Here is an 18,675-nt window from a genome sequence, read left to right on the forward strand (position 1 = left end):
AAGAGGACTTTGGAGTAAGTGGATTTATAAGCAAAACCTGGAAACCTGAAAGAAAAGCATGCATTATAGTTGCATGCTTATTTTGTGTTATTTTTAATTCTTTTTCTTCTCTGTTATTACACAGATGTTATTTCCAATGCTTCAAATGTTTTTTTAGGGCATTAGATATTCTACATGTCTTTTCAGACTCATTTTAGTGGACCAGCTATAGACCTGCGGATAACAAAAGTGACAGAGATTTTAGATGTAAGGAGTAACAGACAAAGGATTACCATTGAACACGTAGAGGTCAATTCATAGGAGAAGTAGAATCACTAACAAATCTAACCAAGGCATATACCTAACAAGTCAAAAAATAAGAAAATCAGACTCAATTTTCACAAAGTGCCTAAGAACAAGTGTTTTGTGGACTGTCCCGTAGATTTCTCTTAATTGAACCTTTAAAACTATAAACTCCTATACAGAAACTCATTTCAATAAAAAAAGAAAAACTTAAAAACATAACACAGTCACAGCAGAAAGGGTCTTTTGTGGGAAAGGGAGAACTTGAATCTGGAAAATAGTTCAGATAAGTTTGCCAGTTCTTCACTGGATCATATGTGGCACAGTTACAGATCTACTAAGTGTGTCCATTCTGGGAAAACTCTTAATTCTGCACCCATTAATGATTGGTTTTGGGGGTGCTAAAGCCAAGAAAGTTGGTCAACATTTTATATAAGGAAACAGTAAAGTGTAAATGTTTACAAAGAATTCTGAACTTAATGCTAAATAACAGCAGATCAAAAGTTACATGTTTAATTTTCAGTGTGTTTTTTTGTGTATTTTACTTGAACATGGGGAGGCTCCGCTAATTACTTCATGTACGCTTATGCAGCTGATTGGTGCTTAAATGTTGGGAGGTGGGGGTTTCAAATGTGCCGCATGCATTCTCCTTTTGCTATTAGGAAGCCTTTTTCTCTTCCTTGCTCTCTCTTTCTTATTTTCTTGCTCTTTTGCTCATTCTCTCACTTTGTGCTGAAGGTAGCAGCAAAGCAAACATGAAGGGGGCAACTTGTAACTCATGTGCAAGGCACTTGCAGATTTTGACAGTTTCTGTTTGTTTGAAAAACTGAATTAAATAAAAAGTAATTTAAATGGTGGTGTGGGGTAAATTTTATTTAAACTAGATAAGGCCTTATTTATGTGAAGCAGAGTAGATCAGTTTTTAGTTTACACACAATTGCACTCATTTCCCTTTAGACCAAACTCTAAGAAGTTTGTGGCCTTTTTAAGACAAGAGGTGCACCCTTGAATATTTATCACTCCAACTTTAATACAATGGTAAAGAATGCACATTCCCCAAATTCAAGATTTGCTTGTTTAATATTGGAGCAAAAAGAAAAAATTGCATAAAAATTAAATACTACACAGAAAAGTTGGGGAGCTTTCATGTGCCACAACATCATAACATGAAACAAGGTACAAAATGAATTAATGGAAAACAAAATGGCAATGTGAGAACATTACCAAAATAATGATAAAGATAAGGGCGGCACAGTGGTGCAGTGGGTAGCGCTGCTGCCTTGCAGTTAGGAGACCCGGGTTTGCTTCCTGGGTCCTCCCTGCATGGAGTTTGCATGTTCTCCCCGTGTCTGTGTGGGTTTCCTCCCACAGTCCAAAGACATTCTAAATTGTCCCTAGTGCGTGCTGTTTGTGTGTGCCCTGTGCTGGGCTGGCGTCCTGCCCAGGTTTTGTTTCCTGCCTTGCACCCTGTGTTGGCTGGGATTGGCTCCAGCAGACCCCCGTGACCCTGTAGTTAGAATATCGCAGGTTGGATAATGGATGAATGATAGAGATAAATAGCAATGAAAATGGAAATGTGTACCCCCCCAGACATTAAATAAAATGAAACAATACAAATGTGAAGGGTTCCTCACATTGTGTTAAAATGTTCACTCAAATGGAGCTCCCCCATCAGTTAGGCCTCTCATTAATTGTGACTAACCTTGTGTCCTCTTTCTTAGATTGAGAAAGGCACTGCCAGCTGCATGACATTTCAGTCTTAAATGCCTTTAGGTTGCTGAGACAACAGAGTGTTTCTTAAATTTTCATAAATCCTTATGAATTTAATATACTATATATCATATACGGGGCGGCACGGTGGCGCAGTGGTAGCGCTGCTGCCTCGCAGTTAGGAGATCCGGGTTCGCTTCCCGGGTCCTCCCTGCGTGGAGTTTGCATGTTCTCCCGTGTCTGCGTGGGTTTCCTCCGGGCGCTCCGGTTTCCTCCCACAATCCAAAGACATGCAGGTTAGGTGGATTGGCGATTCTAAATTGGCCCTAGTGTGTGTTTGTGTGTGTCCTGCGGTGGGTTGGCACCCTGCCCAGGATTGGTTCCTGCCTTGTGCCTGGGATTGGCTCCGGCAGACCCCCGTGACCCTGTATTCGGATTCAGCGGGTTAGAAAATGGATGGATGGATGGATATATATCATATACTGTATATTTTACTCACCCATTTTTTGCACTGACTTTACAATGTAAAGTCATGGGGAACTATTTCCTATGCCAGCTGCATTGTGCGTAAGACAGGAACCATTTCTGGACAGCCGGTTTCATCATTATCTACTGTAGCTCAGTGCTAAGGCACCACCTTGCTGCAGAATGAGGTGTCAGAACCAAAATCCAGAAGTTATTCTTCTTTCATATATTATGAGGTAACATTCTGGAACTGTATGGTGGCCTCTACACCTTTCTTCAATCTTGTCAATAAATAGTAGTGAACTGTGTTGCTTTTTCATGGCTATTTTTGAGGGTGTTGACATTAGAAATAATGTTAATTGCCTTGGTGCTATTAATGCCATATATAACTATCATTGAACCTGAAAAACTCTCTTTTGTATTTCTGATTTTGCATTTGTCTTTCTTCTTTTCATAGTTGACAGTGATGGATTATTCCATATACAGAATTATTGATGAATCTGACAGCTGCCTAGACATATAGACTAGAGCTGAAAATCTAATTACTAAAATTTATTTTGCTCCATTTTTTTTTCTTGTGTCATTCAGAGTTTAGATTGGTTATTGTTGGTCGGTGTTAGGCGGCAAGGGAATAATTCAAACTAAACTAAGACCTAAATAACTCTTGCACATGGTTTATGACTACCCACAGACTTTATTTTTTTTTCAAGGATTTCATATAAGATGGGAATAATCATTTATACCAATTCCATGGTTAATTCTTGACCTAAAAACTAGCAATGGCTCATAAAGGTAGATGCATCCCTGACCCCATCACATTCTGAGCTGCAGTTCTGTTAGCAATATGCTGAGAATGCACAGTCCATTCTTTCCTAGTGTTGTGTGCTCCGTGGTGGTGAAGAGGACCTGCCACTCCACCTAACTGACAGGAGCAAAACCTCAGCATATTTTAAGGTTGAGCAATTTTGTTGGTCCATTATAAGGTTTTGTGATTATTCTTTTTGTTGATTTCATTCTAGTGGTTTATTACTAAGTCATTAATTTTAAGATGGTTGGGTTCAATTGGCCAATTCATTCCTCAGGGAAGCATTCAGTTACACTAATATAAAAAAGAACCAGACAGAGTAAGGAAAAAGCAGAGGGGGTATCAATGCTGAGGAAGACTTGCTAAAAGGCCATTCCTTGTCATGGTAACAGTTCGTTCAGTTTTATTTTGCCTGTACTGATACTACATTTCAGATGTTATTAATAACAGTGATGTCTGTACTACAGAAATGTATGTCTGTGTTTTATTATTACATATAAGGAACTATAAAGAGAAATGACACAGTTTTATTAATCTGTAACAATTAAGATCAGTTATGCATGTTACTGATTAAATCCAGAAGAGAGGAGCTGGTGATGGTGATGAAAGGAGTTGGGTGACAGTGCGGCCTAAGTCTCAATCTGTTACACATTTGCTTCTGCCTGATGGTTGCTTGTGACCATGAAGGATGCTGGGGGCCATTGGACTGACTATTTTCTTAGTAACTGAGGCTCTGTTATGTTAAGGGAGTGCTCTACCCAAAAAATAGACTTTTTTATGTATTGCTTATCCCATATACTTTGTAGTGGTGGCTAAGAAATTGTCTAATCTAATGTTTTTTAGGCAAAAAAGAGAGAAAATAATTAATGATATGATAGAAACAAAAAGTGACTGATGCTGCTTAATGGCAAATTATATGAAAAATGACCATGAAATAAAAATAAAAAAAGTTCATGTTGCTCATGTTGCATAATCCACATGTCCATTGTCTAGTAGTATTCACAAAACATACAAAACGCATGCCTTTTTGTTAAGTTGTTGTTAAATATATACCAACAGCAAACTAAAGCCTCATGGGAGTCACTGTCTGAATTGAAGCCGGGACTCTTGACCAGCAAATGGAAGGGAGAGGTGGCACTTAAATTCAAAAAGTCAGTGTATGGAGTAGTGAAACAACAAAGCTGGTGGTAAAAGTACATTGTGCAGTTTATTGAAAGCCATCCAAAGTGCCTATAATGCACTGCAGTTGAATCTCATCAATAAAATCAATAAATAATGGGTTCCAAAAGAAAGCTAAAATCAAGGTAAAAAACACAGAGTTAAAATAGGATTGTCTGTCTTTCTCTCTCTCTCTCTGATCCTTCAGTGTGTTTCTCTCTCTCCTGTCATCTCTGCTCACTTTCTGGGTCTGCTCAGTAGATGGCGATGCCGGTAAGTGCGGTTAATCAACAATAGCTTTCGTCCCAGCCATCTCTGCCGGTCCTGCCACTAGGATGCCCAAAGCCTGGCCACATTGTGCCACACTCTTAAAAATGCTGGTTCTTTAATGGCATTTTATGGTTCTTTACTGGATTGTGTGGGTCCTTGTAGAACCATTTCTTGACAAAGGACCATTCTGTTCTGGAAAGGGTTTCCTTGCATATGATTTTGGTTCTTTGTACTTTGAAAAACTACCTAAAATGTAGAAAAAAAGAGAAAACCTTAATGTATGCTAGGCTAAATAGCAGGACACTAACAGATTAAGAAACCGCAGTGGCTGCAGATTTTTGTTTCAACCCAACTGCTTAATAAGAAGCACTTATTGCTCTAGAAACACTTCTGCTTCATTTTAGTTGTCTCCCTCATTAAGATTTTGAACCCTTATTGCTTATTTAAGTCTTAAACGACTGCATTCTTGGTTTTTAATTGTTCCTTATTAGCAATAAGATGCAAATGACAAAAGAAACCAGCAGTTATCCATTTTGCTTGTTACCCTTTACACCTGTGTGTATTTATTGTGCACTGGTTTAATTAAATACTTGTAAGGAAAGAGAAGAGAAAAAGTGAAGGATTGAGAATTATCCATCCGTTTTACACTTGAAAGTATTTGGATGATATACTTAGAATGGAAAAAAAATCTAGGATATGAGAATGACTTGACATAGCAGAGTTAAAGCACTAACAAGCCATGATATGTAATTATTGGCAAGGATTGTTTTCTAATTAAGTAACTGGATTGGAACAAACACCTGCAGCCACTGCGGCCCTCCAGGAATGACTTTGCCCACCCCTGCCCTATGGCATCTTTCTGAAGCACCACTCTGGCACCTTATTTTTAAAAGTGCATCACCACTGCTTAGAACATGTGAGATGACCCCTGAAGCCTTTGGCTGTTCCTGCTCCTTCCAATGCTCAACAGAAGTGACCTGCCCCTGGAGTGCTACTCCTCTCACTCCCTGCTTCCTGTCCACCGCACCTGTCAACCTCCCAAATTTTCTCCTTGATCACTCCAAACTTTCATCCTTGATTTTCTCCCTTGTTGTTTCTTTATTTTTCTTATCTCCCTTTATCCTACTCAGGTTCTTGTTATACTTCCTGGGTGTAGGTGCATGCCTTAATAACTTGCAGAGTGTCAATGAGGAATGACTGGGCTGATCACACTTACACGTAAACTAGCAATCCATTAATTTCTCCATTGAGCACCACGTGGCTGCATATGTTCTACTGACGTGCACACACACCTTCAAACCTTGAGATGCACAGTTTTTGTACAATACCTTGCCAATACACACACCTCCAGGACCCCTAACACACTTTGATGAAAGGGACCAAGAATAAGAAGCTATTGTCAGTCAGCAAATACCTGAGTAGTGGTGATGAAGTAGTAATATAATAATGTACAATTTGTTGTACTCTGTATTGTGGGCAACTCTGTCATAAGGGTCAATTTATGTGAGCAAAAATCAAGGAGGCTCAATTGCAATGTGCTTAGGAACAGAAATGCTGCACACTGAAGAATTCAAGAAATATCACCTGGTTTGTTAAATGTAGCTTCCTACTGTTTCATCCTGATGAATATGTCATATGGATAGGATAGGATATGTCACAACTTAAAATTTAATGTTTTGTGTCTACATTGCAGGCAGCAGATGATTTAATGGAGTGAGGTGTATTTTAATGGCACATTGGATCCATGTAGTCATTTGAGTCCAAGCTTTTTTTTTAGGTTAGGAACATATTGGAATCCATCTAGGAACATGACAGTGAACTCAGGTTAATGCACCATCCTCCTGGTCACCAGATCTCAGTTTGGTTTTAAGAAGATTTGGATCAAGCTGCTTGGAGTAGAAAAACATAAATTGCTCTTTCACAACAACTATGGGACTCTTTGAAGGTGACAGCATGCCTGCATTCAATCATCAACACATTTATCAGTCTGTTCTCTAATGTATTTATGCTGTTATGAGAACAATTGAGAGACCCACTCGCTATTAGGTAGATGTATTGTGAGATGCAAATAAACAATATTATTCAGTAAATTTAATGGTAAGAGGCTGCAGACGTCAATGTTGCCATGCCTTCTTTCTTCCTAATCTACAATTTGGGAGGGATCACAGATGCACAATGTCATGCTATGTCTAGATGAGCTGATCAATATTTCTGTAGGAAGCATGCCTATGACATTTGGACTATCTGACTGAGACAAACAGAGAGTCTAGACTGTTCATTGTTTAAAATCTGGTCCATTAAATTAGTGTTGGGCCCCATTTGACCATTCTGACAATTTTAAATATTACAATTAATTTAATTTCTTCCTAGCCATTTTGTTATTGTATTTTTTACTCGGAAATTAAACTTACAGTATTGTCTGGTTTTGACCTATCTCCATCTCTGTGTTCATTGCAGGGAATTCATGAGCCACATGCAGCGTTTTAAAGCTTTCTACTCTACGTTACCCAAGGCATATTGTGAAGGAGATTTGGTGGGAGATAGCTCAACCTGCTGGGATGGAGAAGATGTTGTTGAAAGGTAACAAATTAGTGATCAGCTTGTTTAAACATAGAAACAAGGTTCTACCGGTGAGCAGAATGTTGACCTATCTGCATGACACTGCTTGATCCTTTTTTTTTCTATTTTGGTGTATATTCTTTATGAAATTTACATGTTCTTCACAACTTTCTTCCTCAGTGAATAAACTAAAAGTCAACAGACCTTTTGTGGTCAATATGGAGATAGAAGAATTCACCACCTAGGCCTGTATGCCCAGTAACAAATTGATTAAGACATTAAGTTAAAGGAAATACATAGCTTGTTTTGGTGTATTCTCTTACCCTTTTCACTTAGTAAATCAGAGATGTTAGGTCTCTGAAAAACATGCACATAAGGTTTGAAGTACTTTAAGACATATAATACCTAAAGTTAGATAAAGGTTTGATTCTGTAGTATCATTTTACCTATTTACATTCCACTTATTTACTTGGAATTCTTATTTTTTGATTGCATGGTATTTTTCTAACTATGGACAGGTACCATTAGATAAATTGATTTGTTACAATTGATACAAACGAAAGAGAGAGTTAATAGGGAAGGAAAAAAAATACAGACAAATAGAAATGTTCTTTCAGTCTTGCTTAGGCTTTCAATTGAGATTTTTAACTAAAAAGTAAAGCATACTTTGAGTCCTAAATTTGGCTGGGTTAGTCTTCACTGTTTTAGTAGAATAATTGTAGTGGTGTTCCTCATAGACAGACTCTTGTGTGTTTGAGTACTCCAGATGAAACTCAGCCTCACCACTGCCTTTCTTAAAATTGTGCTATGAGACCATAAGACATTTTTTGGTGAGAACCAGCCATTTAGTTCAACATACTGTACCTTGGTAATTAAACTTGAAATAATTTAAATTTTCTAATTTAAGTTCCAAGGAATTACTTACAATTGTACTAGTGGCCAACTTCTTGTATGTACATGTCTGAAGAACTCATTTGTAAGATCTCTCTTTCTGACTGAGGGTTATTGTGGTAGAAGGCAAAGCAGGTCAGCCCAGACTTTCTTGTCCCCAACTACAGATTGCAGTTCTTCCTAGGGGTTCCCAAGCCTGCAAAGAGATATCATCCCTCCTGCAGGTCCTTGTCTGTTGCAGGGTCTCCACCCAGTGATATGTACCTAGAACAGCTCTAGGTGGAGCTGCTTGGGAGCACCCTTACAGTATGCCAAACCAACCCCAACTGACTCCTCTTGATCCAGAGGAGCAATGACTCTATTCAGAGGCTCTACCAAATCACAGAGCTTCTCATCCTATCACTGATCGCCAGGCCCAGCCACCCTTGCGAAGAAACTTCATCTTTACTGCTTTTACTCACAATCTCATTATTTTTGTTATTACCCACATTTGTTTAAAATGTATTCTTAACTATCTTCCATTCTGGCCTGTATATTCTTGATTTTTAAGTAACAGACGCCATTAACATTTTTATTCAATTTTAGTAATTCAATGATCTCCCCCATTTAATTTCTGTATGTTTAAAATGACATGTTTCTTAAATATTCCACATAGCTTAATCCATGAGATCCTGAAATCAGTTGTGAAACATTTCTCTGTACTTTATCCAGGGCTAATAGTGCCCTTTTTAGAATTCTGAGACCAAAACTGCCCACAATATTTCAGGTGTGGCCTTGCAAGTGTATTTTGCTCCTTAACTACAAAATTTATTGACTTGTAGTTTTGACGTTTAATAATCTCTTATGTGCACTGTCTGGCTGTAAACAGTTGCGAGTCCACTTCGATTCCTAAGAATATTTCATAAGCCACGTTTTCTAGCTAATCAGGCACATTGAAATAAAATAAATACAAATCAGTACATTTTAGGTCACCAATGGTGTGAATGGCAAATGGAGACATAAGAAATAAAATGGGCTTTAAACACTAGCCTGAAAAATAAAGCTAAAAATAAATGTATTCTGGATGTACCCAAAAGAGTTAACTGGTACTTCTGGTCCAATATGTGCAGAATGAGTACCTACCTCAGTCAACTACCTCCTAAAGAGCACATAAGAACCAGCACAATACTTCAAAAGGTAATGTTTAATGCACAAAATAATGCACAGAGATAACTCAAAATTAAAGAGGCCAAATACATAAGAAACCAAGAAACATTTTGTTTAAACAAGGGATGATAAAAAGGTCAAAATGAAGGATTATGGCATTTCTAAGATTAATTTGAAAAGTTTACAGTCTTACTATATTTTGAGGCCTCTATTTCTGGGGGAATATTGCTATCATGACTTCAAACTATGAGTCAGTTAACAATTCCCAGAGTGATGCATTGATGTATCCTGTAACAACTTGGTTGCAATGCCTTTCTTAGTAAGCTGACCTGATCAGTATAATTTGATATCATATCTTTTATTAAGATCTGGCGGGGACTGCCAAAGGAGGATAGGAAATACATATGCCTCATGTTTCAAAAAAGAAAAAGTATTGTATATTTTGCACAGAATAATTATGTGAAATTAACCATTACACCAAGTCTTTCCTAAATTCCTTGCCCACTGTTGTTGTGTAATGGAAACACAAAAGAGTGTGTGAGGCTTGCTAAACATTTCAAAAGCAAGCAGGACTTTCTCTCACCTACCCAGATATGGTTTCAGCCTCAACCACCAGAGGCAGGCTTCGGCCTTCACAAACCCCAAATTAGGAACTGGCTTTTAAACTTTACAAAATGTAATTGTTCCAGCCTATGTACAATGCCCTCTCGTGAGAGGAACTGTTAAATCTCTGGGTAGGTGAGATACACCAGAATAAACCTTATAAATTGAAAAATGTATTTTGTTTTTGATAAAAAAAAAAAAAAATAGGAAAAGGGAAAAAACAAAGGCAAAAAAAACTAGCCCAAAGAGGCAATCCAGAATGAAGAAACCCTAATATGAAATCCAGAAACCAGAACCAAGAACATAATATTAATAATAATAATAATAATAATAATAAATAATAATAATAATAATACATTTTATTTATATAGCACCCTTCCCATGCTCAAGGCGCTTAAAAGCAAATAATAATAAAAGAAAGAAAGACAAGAAGAGAAAATCAAATTGAAAACAATACTCATAATAAACTCCAAACAACTGTCAATGATCCAGTCTTTGACCTTTGACTTTCAGTAAGGAGGACCCAGCCAATGTGATGTCAAGATTACCCTGCCTCCTGAGGTCCCACCCACACAACAGAAGAAATGGCGGAATATTTAAAGACATAGTACACAAAAAACAAATAATAAGAAATTACATAAATATATGAATAATAATAATTCAAAAAGAACAAAATCAACAATAAAACCGAAAATACACCTAATTCAGGAAATTGTTCAAATGCTTGCTTTGTGTATTTGTTGTACATTTTTTGCTTTATTTGTATGTGTGGCTATTTCTTTTGTTCATGATTTCCAGTATCATGCAGTAACATTTTATCTATCTGTATTTAAGTCTTTTTTATATTCCACTGGTTTTATGAGTGATCCCAAAGACATGGGGCACCTGCCAATCATTGCCAGGAACTGCCCTCCACCCTTTAAATCCAGAGGGTCTCCCACAAATCCTACTGGTTCATTTGAAATGCACTTAGGAGTTTTTGGTTAGTTACTAGATTGCTACTGTGCTTATTGTGATTCATTGGATTTTTCGACCTGTTGCTCTGTCTTTTGACCTCTCTTTTGATTTTCGTCTTGGGACTTTGTTCACCTTGAATTTCCTTTGCCAGCAACTCCTTTATTCTCTTTGTGCTCTTCATGGATATAAGGTGTAACAGAGCACTCTGTGAGAATAAAATGTTTCATTTTATAAAGATCCTGTGTTAGCCCTCTTATCGTTTGTTGGTAAATCTCCTCCTGGGCAGGCATTATTGGAAGTTTTTTTTTTGTAACTTTTGGGTCTTTTTAGTGTTTTGGGACTCCTAGTTCTCAACAGAAATAAACCCTGGCTGAAACAAAATAATCCCCTTGCCATGGTACTTTCGAAAAGACAACCTCATTAGATCTTTCCTGAGATTTTCACCTACAAGTTTGTATTGCAGAACTAAAAAGATTGTTTCATCCACCATGAAAACAGTGCTAACTTCATGCACTTCGGCTGTGGTCCTGAGGCTGTCCCCACTCAGTAATGGTCTTTTATCACTGGAAATAGCAGTAATGACACCATATGAGGCAATTGTCACTGGATTACGCCTGAATGTCTATCCTCCTAACAATTGACCCCACAACTATCATACATGCCTCTCAGCCCTGTGATGCCAGTGTTTGCAGCCAATGGGCACGTGTTGGCAATGGGGCATCTAGCAGTTCGTAAACTGAGACTGATCAGTAGGGAAGACAAATGAATTAGATACAAAAGTAAAAAGTGCAAAAACCTGTTAACTATTTATTTACAATACTCAGGAAAGTAAGCAAAGACAAAAAGAAAACACTGTCCCTATGCACAGCAGTTAATGCTGCATAAGTATCTATTCAAGAAAAATTAAAAGCTATGAATAGTTACTTCATGCTGTAATTCACCACAAGCCTGCAAAAGTTGTTTTTATTGCAATAATTCTTTCTAATTATTATCTTTATTATTTGCTATTTAATTTGTATTATTTTATTGCAACACTATTTTGTTTGTTCATTTAAGGCATGTCCCAATATTGGTGACATGTTCATGGCTGTGCTGTTGATAGATTCTGTGTATGTTGTGTGAGCACCAGGGGGTGCCACCAAGCACACACAGACACAACTACACAAAAGCAGTCCTAGGTACAAATAAACATTTTTTTATTTATCTAACAAAACCTTTAACAGGTTTCTTCCTCTTACTACAGCCCAATACAGCACAGCAAAACATACATTTACTTCTCCTTTCTCTTTGACTCCTCCCAGGTGAATGCTGTTCATCTTCTCTCCCGACTCCAACTTACCTGGCTGAGATTGAGAGTCTTCTTTTGTTTATGACCTGGGAGTACTTCCGGTGCTAGGGCATGGCCCATTTGACGCAATTCCAGGTCTACCAGGAGTTTCTGAAAGTAGGGGGCACGAATCACAAGAGCTCCCTTTGGCAGACTTAACGTAATCCAGCAGGGCTGCCCCATGGGACTACTGATCCCTGTATGCCCTGTGGATGTCTGTGTGAATATCCCAACCCAGGGATACTGCCATCTGGTGTACTGGGGGAGAAAATGTTGAACAGTGTTCATCTCCCCTAGTGCTTCGATTGTACTGGACTCCCGGGGGAGTAAGGATCTTTGTGGAAGCCTGGTCAGAATGCCAGTCAATGTGTGCCATCTATTACAGTTGCTAACACATGATGTTACATTGACACTGCAAATTACATCAGCCTGCCATGGCTATTTAAGATGACACACATCATTTATCATCCAGATTTTTGGATTCAAAACAAATTTCATGAAGTAAAGTATTGCCAGAGAGAAGATTTCTTAGTTATGGTAAGGGCTTCTTTATTGCAGTGTTCCTCAACATTTGATTTTGCACTTGCAGTACTGATTTTGCCATTGGATTTCCTGCCTGACTGGACTTGACTACTGCTCCATTTCTGACCCTTGGTTTAGATTTTCATCTCCCAGCCCTAATAATAGGTTTCATTTGTTAGTGAATTTTTGTCAAAACCACGATAACTTGAGGATAACCTGTTACCTGTGAATTATGTTTCCTCCACTTTAACAATTTTCAAAACCTCATAAGCATCTGTCTTCACCTGCGAAGTGCCCTATGCATTAAGCTCTCAGCTAGCATAATTCTACAGAGACTGTTTCCCATCTGCTGTTTGCTCTATTCAAACAACATAAGAATGGAGTTATCTCTCTACATACTCAAGTAAAAACCACAACTGTTTTAGAAGCAAACATATCCCAGACACACATGGAGGCTTAAACAACGTATTGTGATGATGGGGAGCTTTCCATAAACGTTCAGATGGAAAGGATTAAATAATCAAGTGGCAGATATTTCAGGGACATTACTGAAGAGTAGTCACACATACCAAAGGGTAGAAACACTCAATAGAATTGTTTGTCTGAATTCAAGGTAGATTCCTAAATACAGGGTGCATTTTTTTTATTAGGATGTATGAATTTCCTTTATTTTACAAACAATATTTGGCTGTGTTTCAGACTGCTGGGCAATCTTATAGATAGACTGTCATTATTTTGTAGGGGTTTAGCCCTGGATTTCCTTAAATTGTATATTTCTGTTGTATTCTGTGTCCTTTCTTTTAGTTAATATGCCTTGCTTTTGTGTTTTCTTTGTTAATATATTTTTGTTAATGAATCAACTTCTGGTAATCCTTTTTTTTGGTTTAAATATTTTCTCTAGTTTCTATTAATGATGTAATTGTCATATCTATATATATATTTAACTAAGGGCACGCAAGACAGTGAGCTCACGAAAGACAGAGAGTCATGCCCACCAAAGCCCGTCGCCAACTCTAACTAAGGGCAAGCAAGACAGAGAGTGCATGCAAGACAGAGAGCCACGCCCGCCAACTCACAAAACCCCGCCCACCAACTCTAAGACCGTGGGATATGCACGACAGAGCTCCTCCCGCCATCTCTAATCCTACATCCGTGTCGCGTCACTCTCGATCAAGCAGCAATAATTAGCAAACAAACAAAGATAACTGGCAGTAACAGTGTAATATTCACAACTGGTATGCCAGCTTGAAAAGATAAGTTTTGAGGGTAGTTTTAAAATGTGTTATTGAATCGAGCTGATGTATATGAGAGAGAAGAGAATTCCCGAGTTGAGGAGCACAATGAGAGAATGCTCGAGCTCCCATAGCACAGAGTTTGATGTGTGGTACAGAAAGTACAGCTGCAGATGAGAATCTGAGTGAGCGAGAGGATTGTCAGTCTGTAGGAGATCAGTGAGGTTGTGGAGAGCTGTAAATGTTAAGAGCAGGATTTAGTATTGTATTCTGTAGTTAACAGGGAGCCAGTGAAGTTGAGACAGAATAGGTGTAGTGTGTTCAGTGGATTTAGAACAGCAGGTTATTATCTTGGCAGCAGAATTTTGAATAAATTGTAAGAGATGGATGCGTTTTTGTGGGATGACAGATAGAATAGCATTACAATAATCTATATGTGAGGTGACTCGGGCATTAACCAATACTTTAGTACTGTGTTGTGTAAGAACAGGACGAAGTCTAGAAAGGTTTCGGAGATGGAAGAAAACAGTCAGAGAAATGTTACTTATACCGGAGGAATTATTTAATAATAATAATAATTATTATTATTATTTAATAATTGTCATTATAGGTGTATAAATGGATATAAATAATTGCATGTAAACGATTCGCCAAAATCTGTTGTATGTAAACAATACTGTTTAAAACGTTATTGTTTTTTCATCAGAAAACCCGGTTTCCACGTCTACCTCTATTAGTTTAAATGGCACTTTTACCACTCGCAATAGGGCGGACGCGCTGACTTATCGTGTCGACTGGGCAACACAGTGAATGCGGCGTCTATCTGTATATGTCTATGTTTTCCGTAGCCTGCTACAGGAAGGTACTCTCTCGACCATTGGCATTGGTTTCACTCCTTGCTATTTTCGTTATACTGCGACGGTGGTTTCCTAAGCCCTTGTTATACTGAATTCCTTTTCGTTTTCCGTTGCTATTCTTACACCGCCATATGCTACGGCGGGCTTCGGCTAGTTGTTTTTAATGGTGGTTGGTCTGCACCATTCATTGGACTATAAGCAACAAGCACTGTGATTAGGCCTTTCGTAATGAGCGCCTAGAGTCTGTATATACAAGGGTGAGGTACATGAAAACCTTAAATATTTTTGTTTTCATAATATACTGCAGCAAACGTGTAACTACATAATTTTTTTATATAGCTTCTATTATGCTTGATACAAGTCCTCCAGCATTTACAAAAGTGCATAGATTCCTCTAAAGTGCAGTTTTTTGGTCACATGCACATCCACTCATGCTTCACCTGCTGTATCTCTTTATATGACTTGAAAGATTTTCCACCCATTGACTCTTTGAATGGTCCAAAGATGTGGTAATCACTGAGGCCATGGTCTGACAAGTATGGTGGATGTGAAAGAAACTTCAAGTGCAGGTCCTTGATGGTTGCAATTGTTGCACTAGAAGTATGAGGCAGAGCACTGTCATGTTGCAACAAGATACCTCTTCTCTGAAGTCCACATCATTTGGATTTGATTGCGGGTTGAAGATGGTTTATAAGTGGCACTGGTGACACTTTTCAGTGTATATTTCCAGTGGGTTTGCTATCATTATACTGCTGTTCTGAAGTCTTGTAGCTCATCTGCACTGTGCTTCCACCCTCTGAACAATCCTAATGTAATTGCAAATAATGTTATCAAATGACATTACAATAGTACAGTGTTTATATATATATAGTAAAAGAGGCCCGGACACAGACAGACGCTGAGACAGCCAGATGTCCAAACATACGCTTTTATTCTTCTTTTTCTGTACAGCACAAACCACCAACAAACAACTCACTGCTCAGTCCTTTTTCTTATCTCTTATCTTCTGCTGCCTCCACTCCTGTCTTGCAAGCTCCATCCTTTTCCACCCGACTCTGGCTCCCCGAATGAGGTGAGGCGGCCTCTTTTATAATGCACCCGGATGTGCTCCAGGTGCTCCCTGATGACCTTCTTCCAGCACTTCCTGGTGTGGCAGAAGTGCTGCATAGGCACCCTGAAACACTCCGGGTGTACCTGTTTCCTGGTATGGCACAAGTGCTGCATTCCAAGGCTCCATAGTCCTTCAGGCACCCCCTGGCGGTGGCCACAGATCCCCATAGGTTTGATCCTTCCAACTCAGTGGCTTCCACATCATCCAGGATGGGCGCCCTCTTGCGATCTGGGGAAGGAATTGTCCCTGTCCTGGTCCCCTGCTTCTCCAGGCATCCTATATGTATATCACTAAAAAACGGAAAAAGAAGTGTTGGTGCACTTACACTTGGTGATCCCCAGTTAATGTCTAATTTATTGGTTTGGCTTTTGGTTAATATATATATATATATATATATATATATATATATATATATATATATATATATATATATATATATATAATATATATATAAGAGCATCACTTCCGAATGGCTGGAGCGATTTTCATGAAACATGGTAACACATTTCTAATTGGTTGACTAAAAATACTGTAGAGTAAAATCAACCCTAACCCACCCCCTTCTGGGTCTTGTATGCATGTTATCATCCAGTTGGCACTTGGAACGACTACCAGAGGGCAAACTGGAGGTGACTGCCAGCATTCTTTATGTTTGAACACCACTGCACCCCTGTTCTTTTGAAATTAAATAAAGTTGGATGATTACATACATACAAGACTGCAAGACAAGCACATTAGTGAGTCTTCATTGTTTGTTAATTTATGTTTAAAGTTTTTTTTTTTATTATATTTTTCTCAAACAGCTTAAAAAAACAGTTTATTTTCCTTCCGGGCAACGACGGGTATTTCAGCTATGTTAGCTAGTAAGAAAAAAAAAAAATATATTTCGGCATCCTCATCTGGCATCACATACTGTAAGTGTGTATGCTCACTTTTACGGACTGCCATGTTCTCCAAGCTTCTATTCAACAATGACACCAGCTGTCAGTGAAAGAGGCACGGTGACTGCTTGTGCTGGCAGAAGTGATATGTTGCTAGGTTGGAAGTGTACATTGATGATGCTGGTGAATCATACAGTAGTTGGTGATGATATGCAGTAAATGTTACCTCAGGTGCATATTGTAGCACAAAAGATGAAGGTTTACTTCTTGATATGTTGTTAAGTTTTTTCATTTTCTTGATTTCACAGACTGCTCTAAATCTTGTCAAGGAACTCAAACCTTCAAACCTCTGCCTTCCATTTAAAATTAAATGAACCTAAGCAGAAAGTGGGCATTTGAATCCCAATCTGTGATTGTCTCTGGCTCCATTCATAATATTTGTACTTCTTTGTTCCTTACATTTTTGAAGACTACAAAATCATAACTGTTGATGTGATGAGAAGCATGAAGTGTGTGTGAGACCCTTAAAAAGATTCACAAACCAGGCCTCAGTAGCCTGTCTAAAGAAAGGCCTCCCCTCAAGCAGCCTTATCCCAAACTCAGGCTTTGGCCTGCCAAGACTGAAAATGGGGAGCTGGCTTTAAAAGTTCAAGAAATACTCTATTTTTTATGAAATACAAAAAAATGCCTCTGGCTTGAGAGACAAGTCCAAAAAAGAATCTTTATAAATAACAAATTTATTTAGGAAATGATCAAAAAAGAAACAAAAAGCAAAAATAAGAAAAAATGATTTTCCTACAAAAGAAATGCAAAGTGAATATATTGTGCCTAAACTAGGATGTAAGAGTTTTGAAAAGGACCGGAAGAGAAAATCTAGTTAGAGATGTGCAAAATTCATTAACCAAATGGTAATTTTAACTGAAATCATAGTCAATGATTAAGAAGAAAGAGAACTTTTAAAGCCAGAAAATACAAAGAAACAATCAAAAAGGAATTCACAGGCCTTCACACTCAGATAATTTAGAACTAAAAAGGGTGACCTTTAAATAGTTTAACTGTTTATGTTATTGTTGTACTGTACCATCCCAATGAATAGTGGGAAATATGACTGAGGTCATGAATGCACAAAATGGATAAATAGCTGCGCCTGTTGTCTAAACAGAATCTCATAAAAAGATAAAGTAAAAAATGTTAAAGTTTTAATAATGACTTTAAGTAGAAAATAAACTGCAGAAATTGATTCCTTGGGTATGAAAACCCCAGAGAAGACCATGATAAGTTTAGAAAGAGTTAAATCATAATAGAACATGTCCAATCAGTGATCCAAATTAAAGCAATCTCAAAAACAAAAGCAAAATGATGGAAGTCTGGGCTCAAATTAATAAAAAAGGAACACATTTTTTAAGGGTGCTTGAATAAAGTTTTTGTGAAGGGCTTTGAGCCTAAAAAAATAATAAAATGTATTATTATTTAAAAGTTGTGGACCTCCTCTTAAATGTCACTTAGAACATTTTTAGCATTTTAGTGATCCCTGACCCCAAACAGACACCTGACCAGTCTAGTTTTCAGTTAAAAAGGTAGTTTATAAAAAAAAAATCAAATAAACAAGGTAAGGTAAAGCAGAAGGATCCAATGACAATTCAAAGTAAAAACATAGTGACACTATGTCCCTCTGGACCTGCCTAAACACCCCTTGCCTTATAGCCTAACTGTTTAATTGTGACCACTCCTTTGTACCACCCAGATTTTATTCTTCTTCACTTTACTTGCCTCTTCTTCCTATCTGCCAGGCGAATGCTTGCCTCTGATCCTCTCCTGACTCCAGGCTTGTCTGGCAGAGGGCACAGAATGACTTATAAAAATTGTCCCAGGCATACTTCTACTCCCACAGAGACTACA

General features: G+C 38.0%; 1 protein-coding gene across 3 annotated transcripts in view; it reads left to right on the plus strand.

Moving 5' to 3' along the window:
* LOC120535224 (glypican-5-like) overlaps window positions 1-18,675 on the plus strand; it is a 327,258-nt gene that overhangs the window by 184,734 nt on the left and 123,849 nt on the right. For all 3 annotated transcript variants that reach the window (XM_039762929.1, XM_039762946.1, XM_039762938.1), the window contains one exon: window positions 7,148-7,270. In XM_039762929.1, the coding sequence (XP_039618863.1) occupies window positions 7,148-7,270 (123 nt within the window). The remainder of the gene's footprint in view (window positions 1-7,147; window positions 7,271-18,675) is intronic.

The sequence above is a fragment of the Polypterus senegalus genome, chromosome 1 (assembly GCF_016835505.1).
Source record: "Polypterus senegalus isolate Bchr_013 chromosome 1, ASM1683550v1, whole genome shotgun sequence".
Classification (NCBI taxonomy): Eukaryota; Metazoa; Chordata; class Cladistia; order Polypteriformes; family Polypteridae; genus Polypterus; species Polypterus senegalus.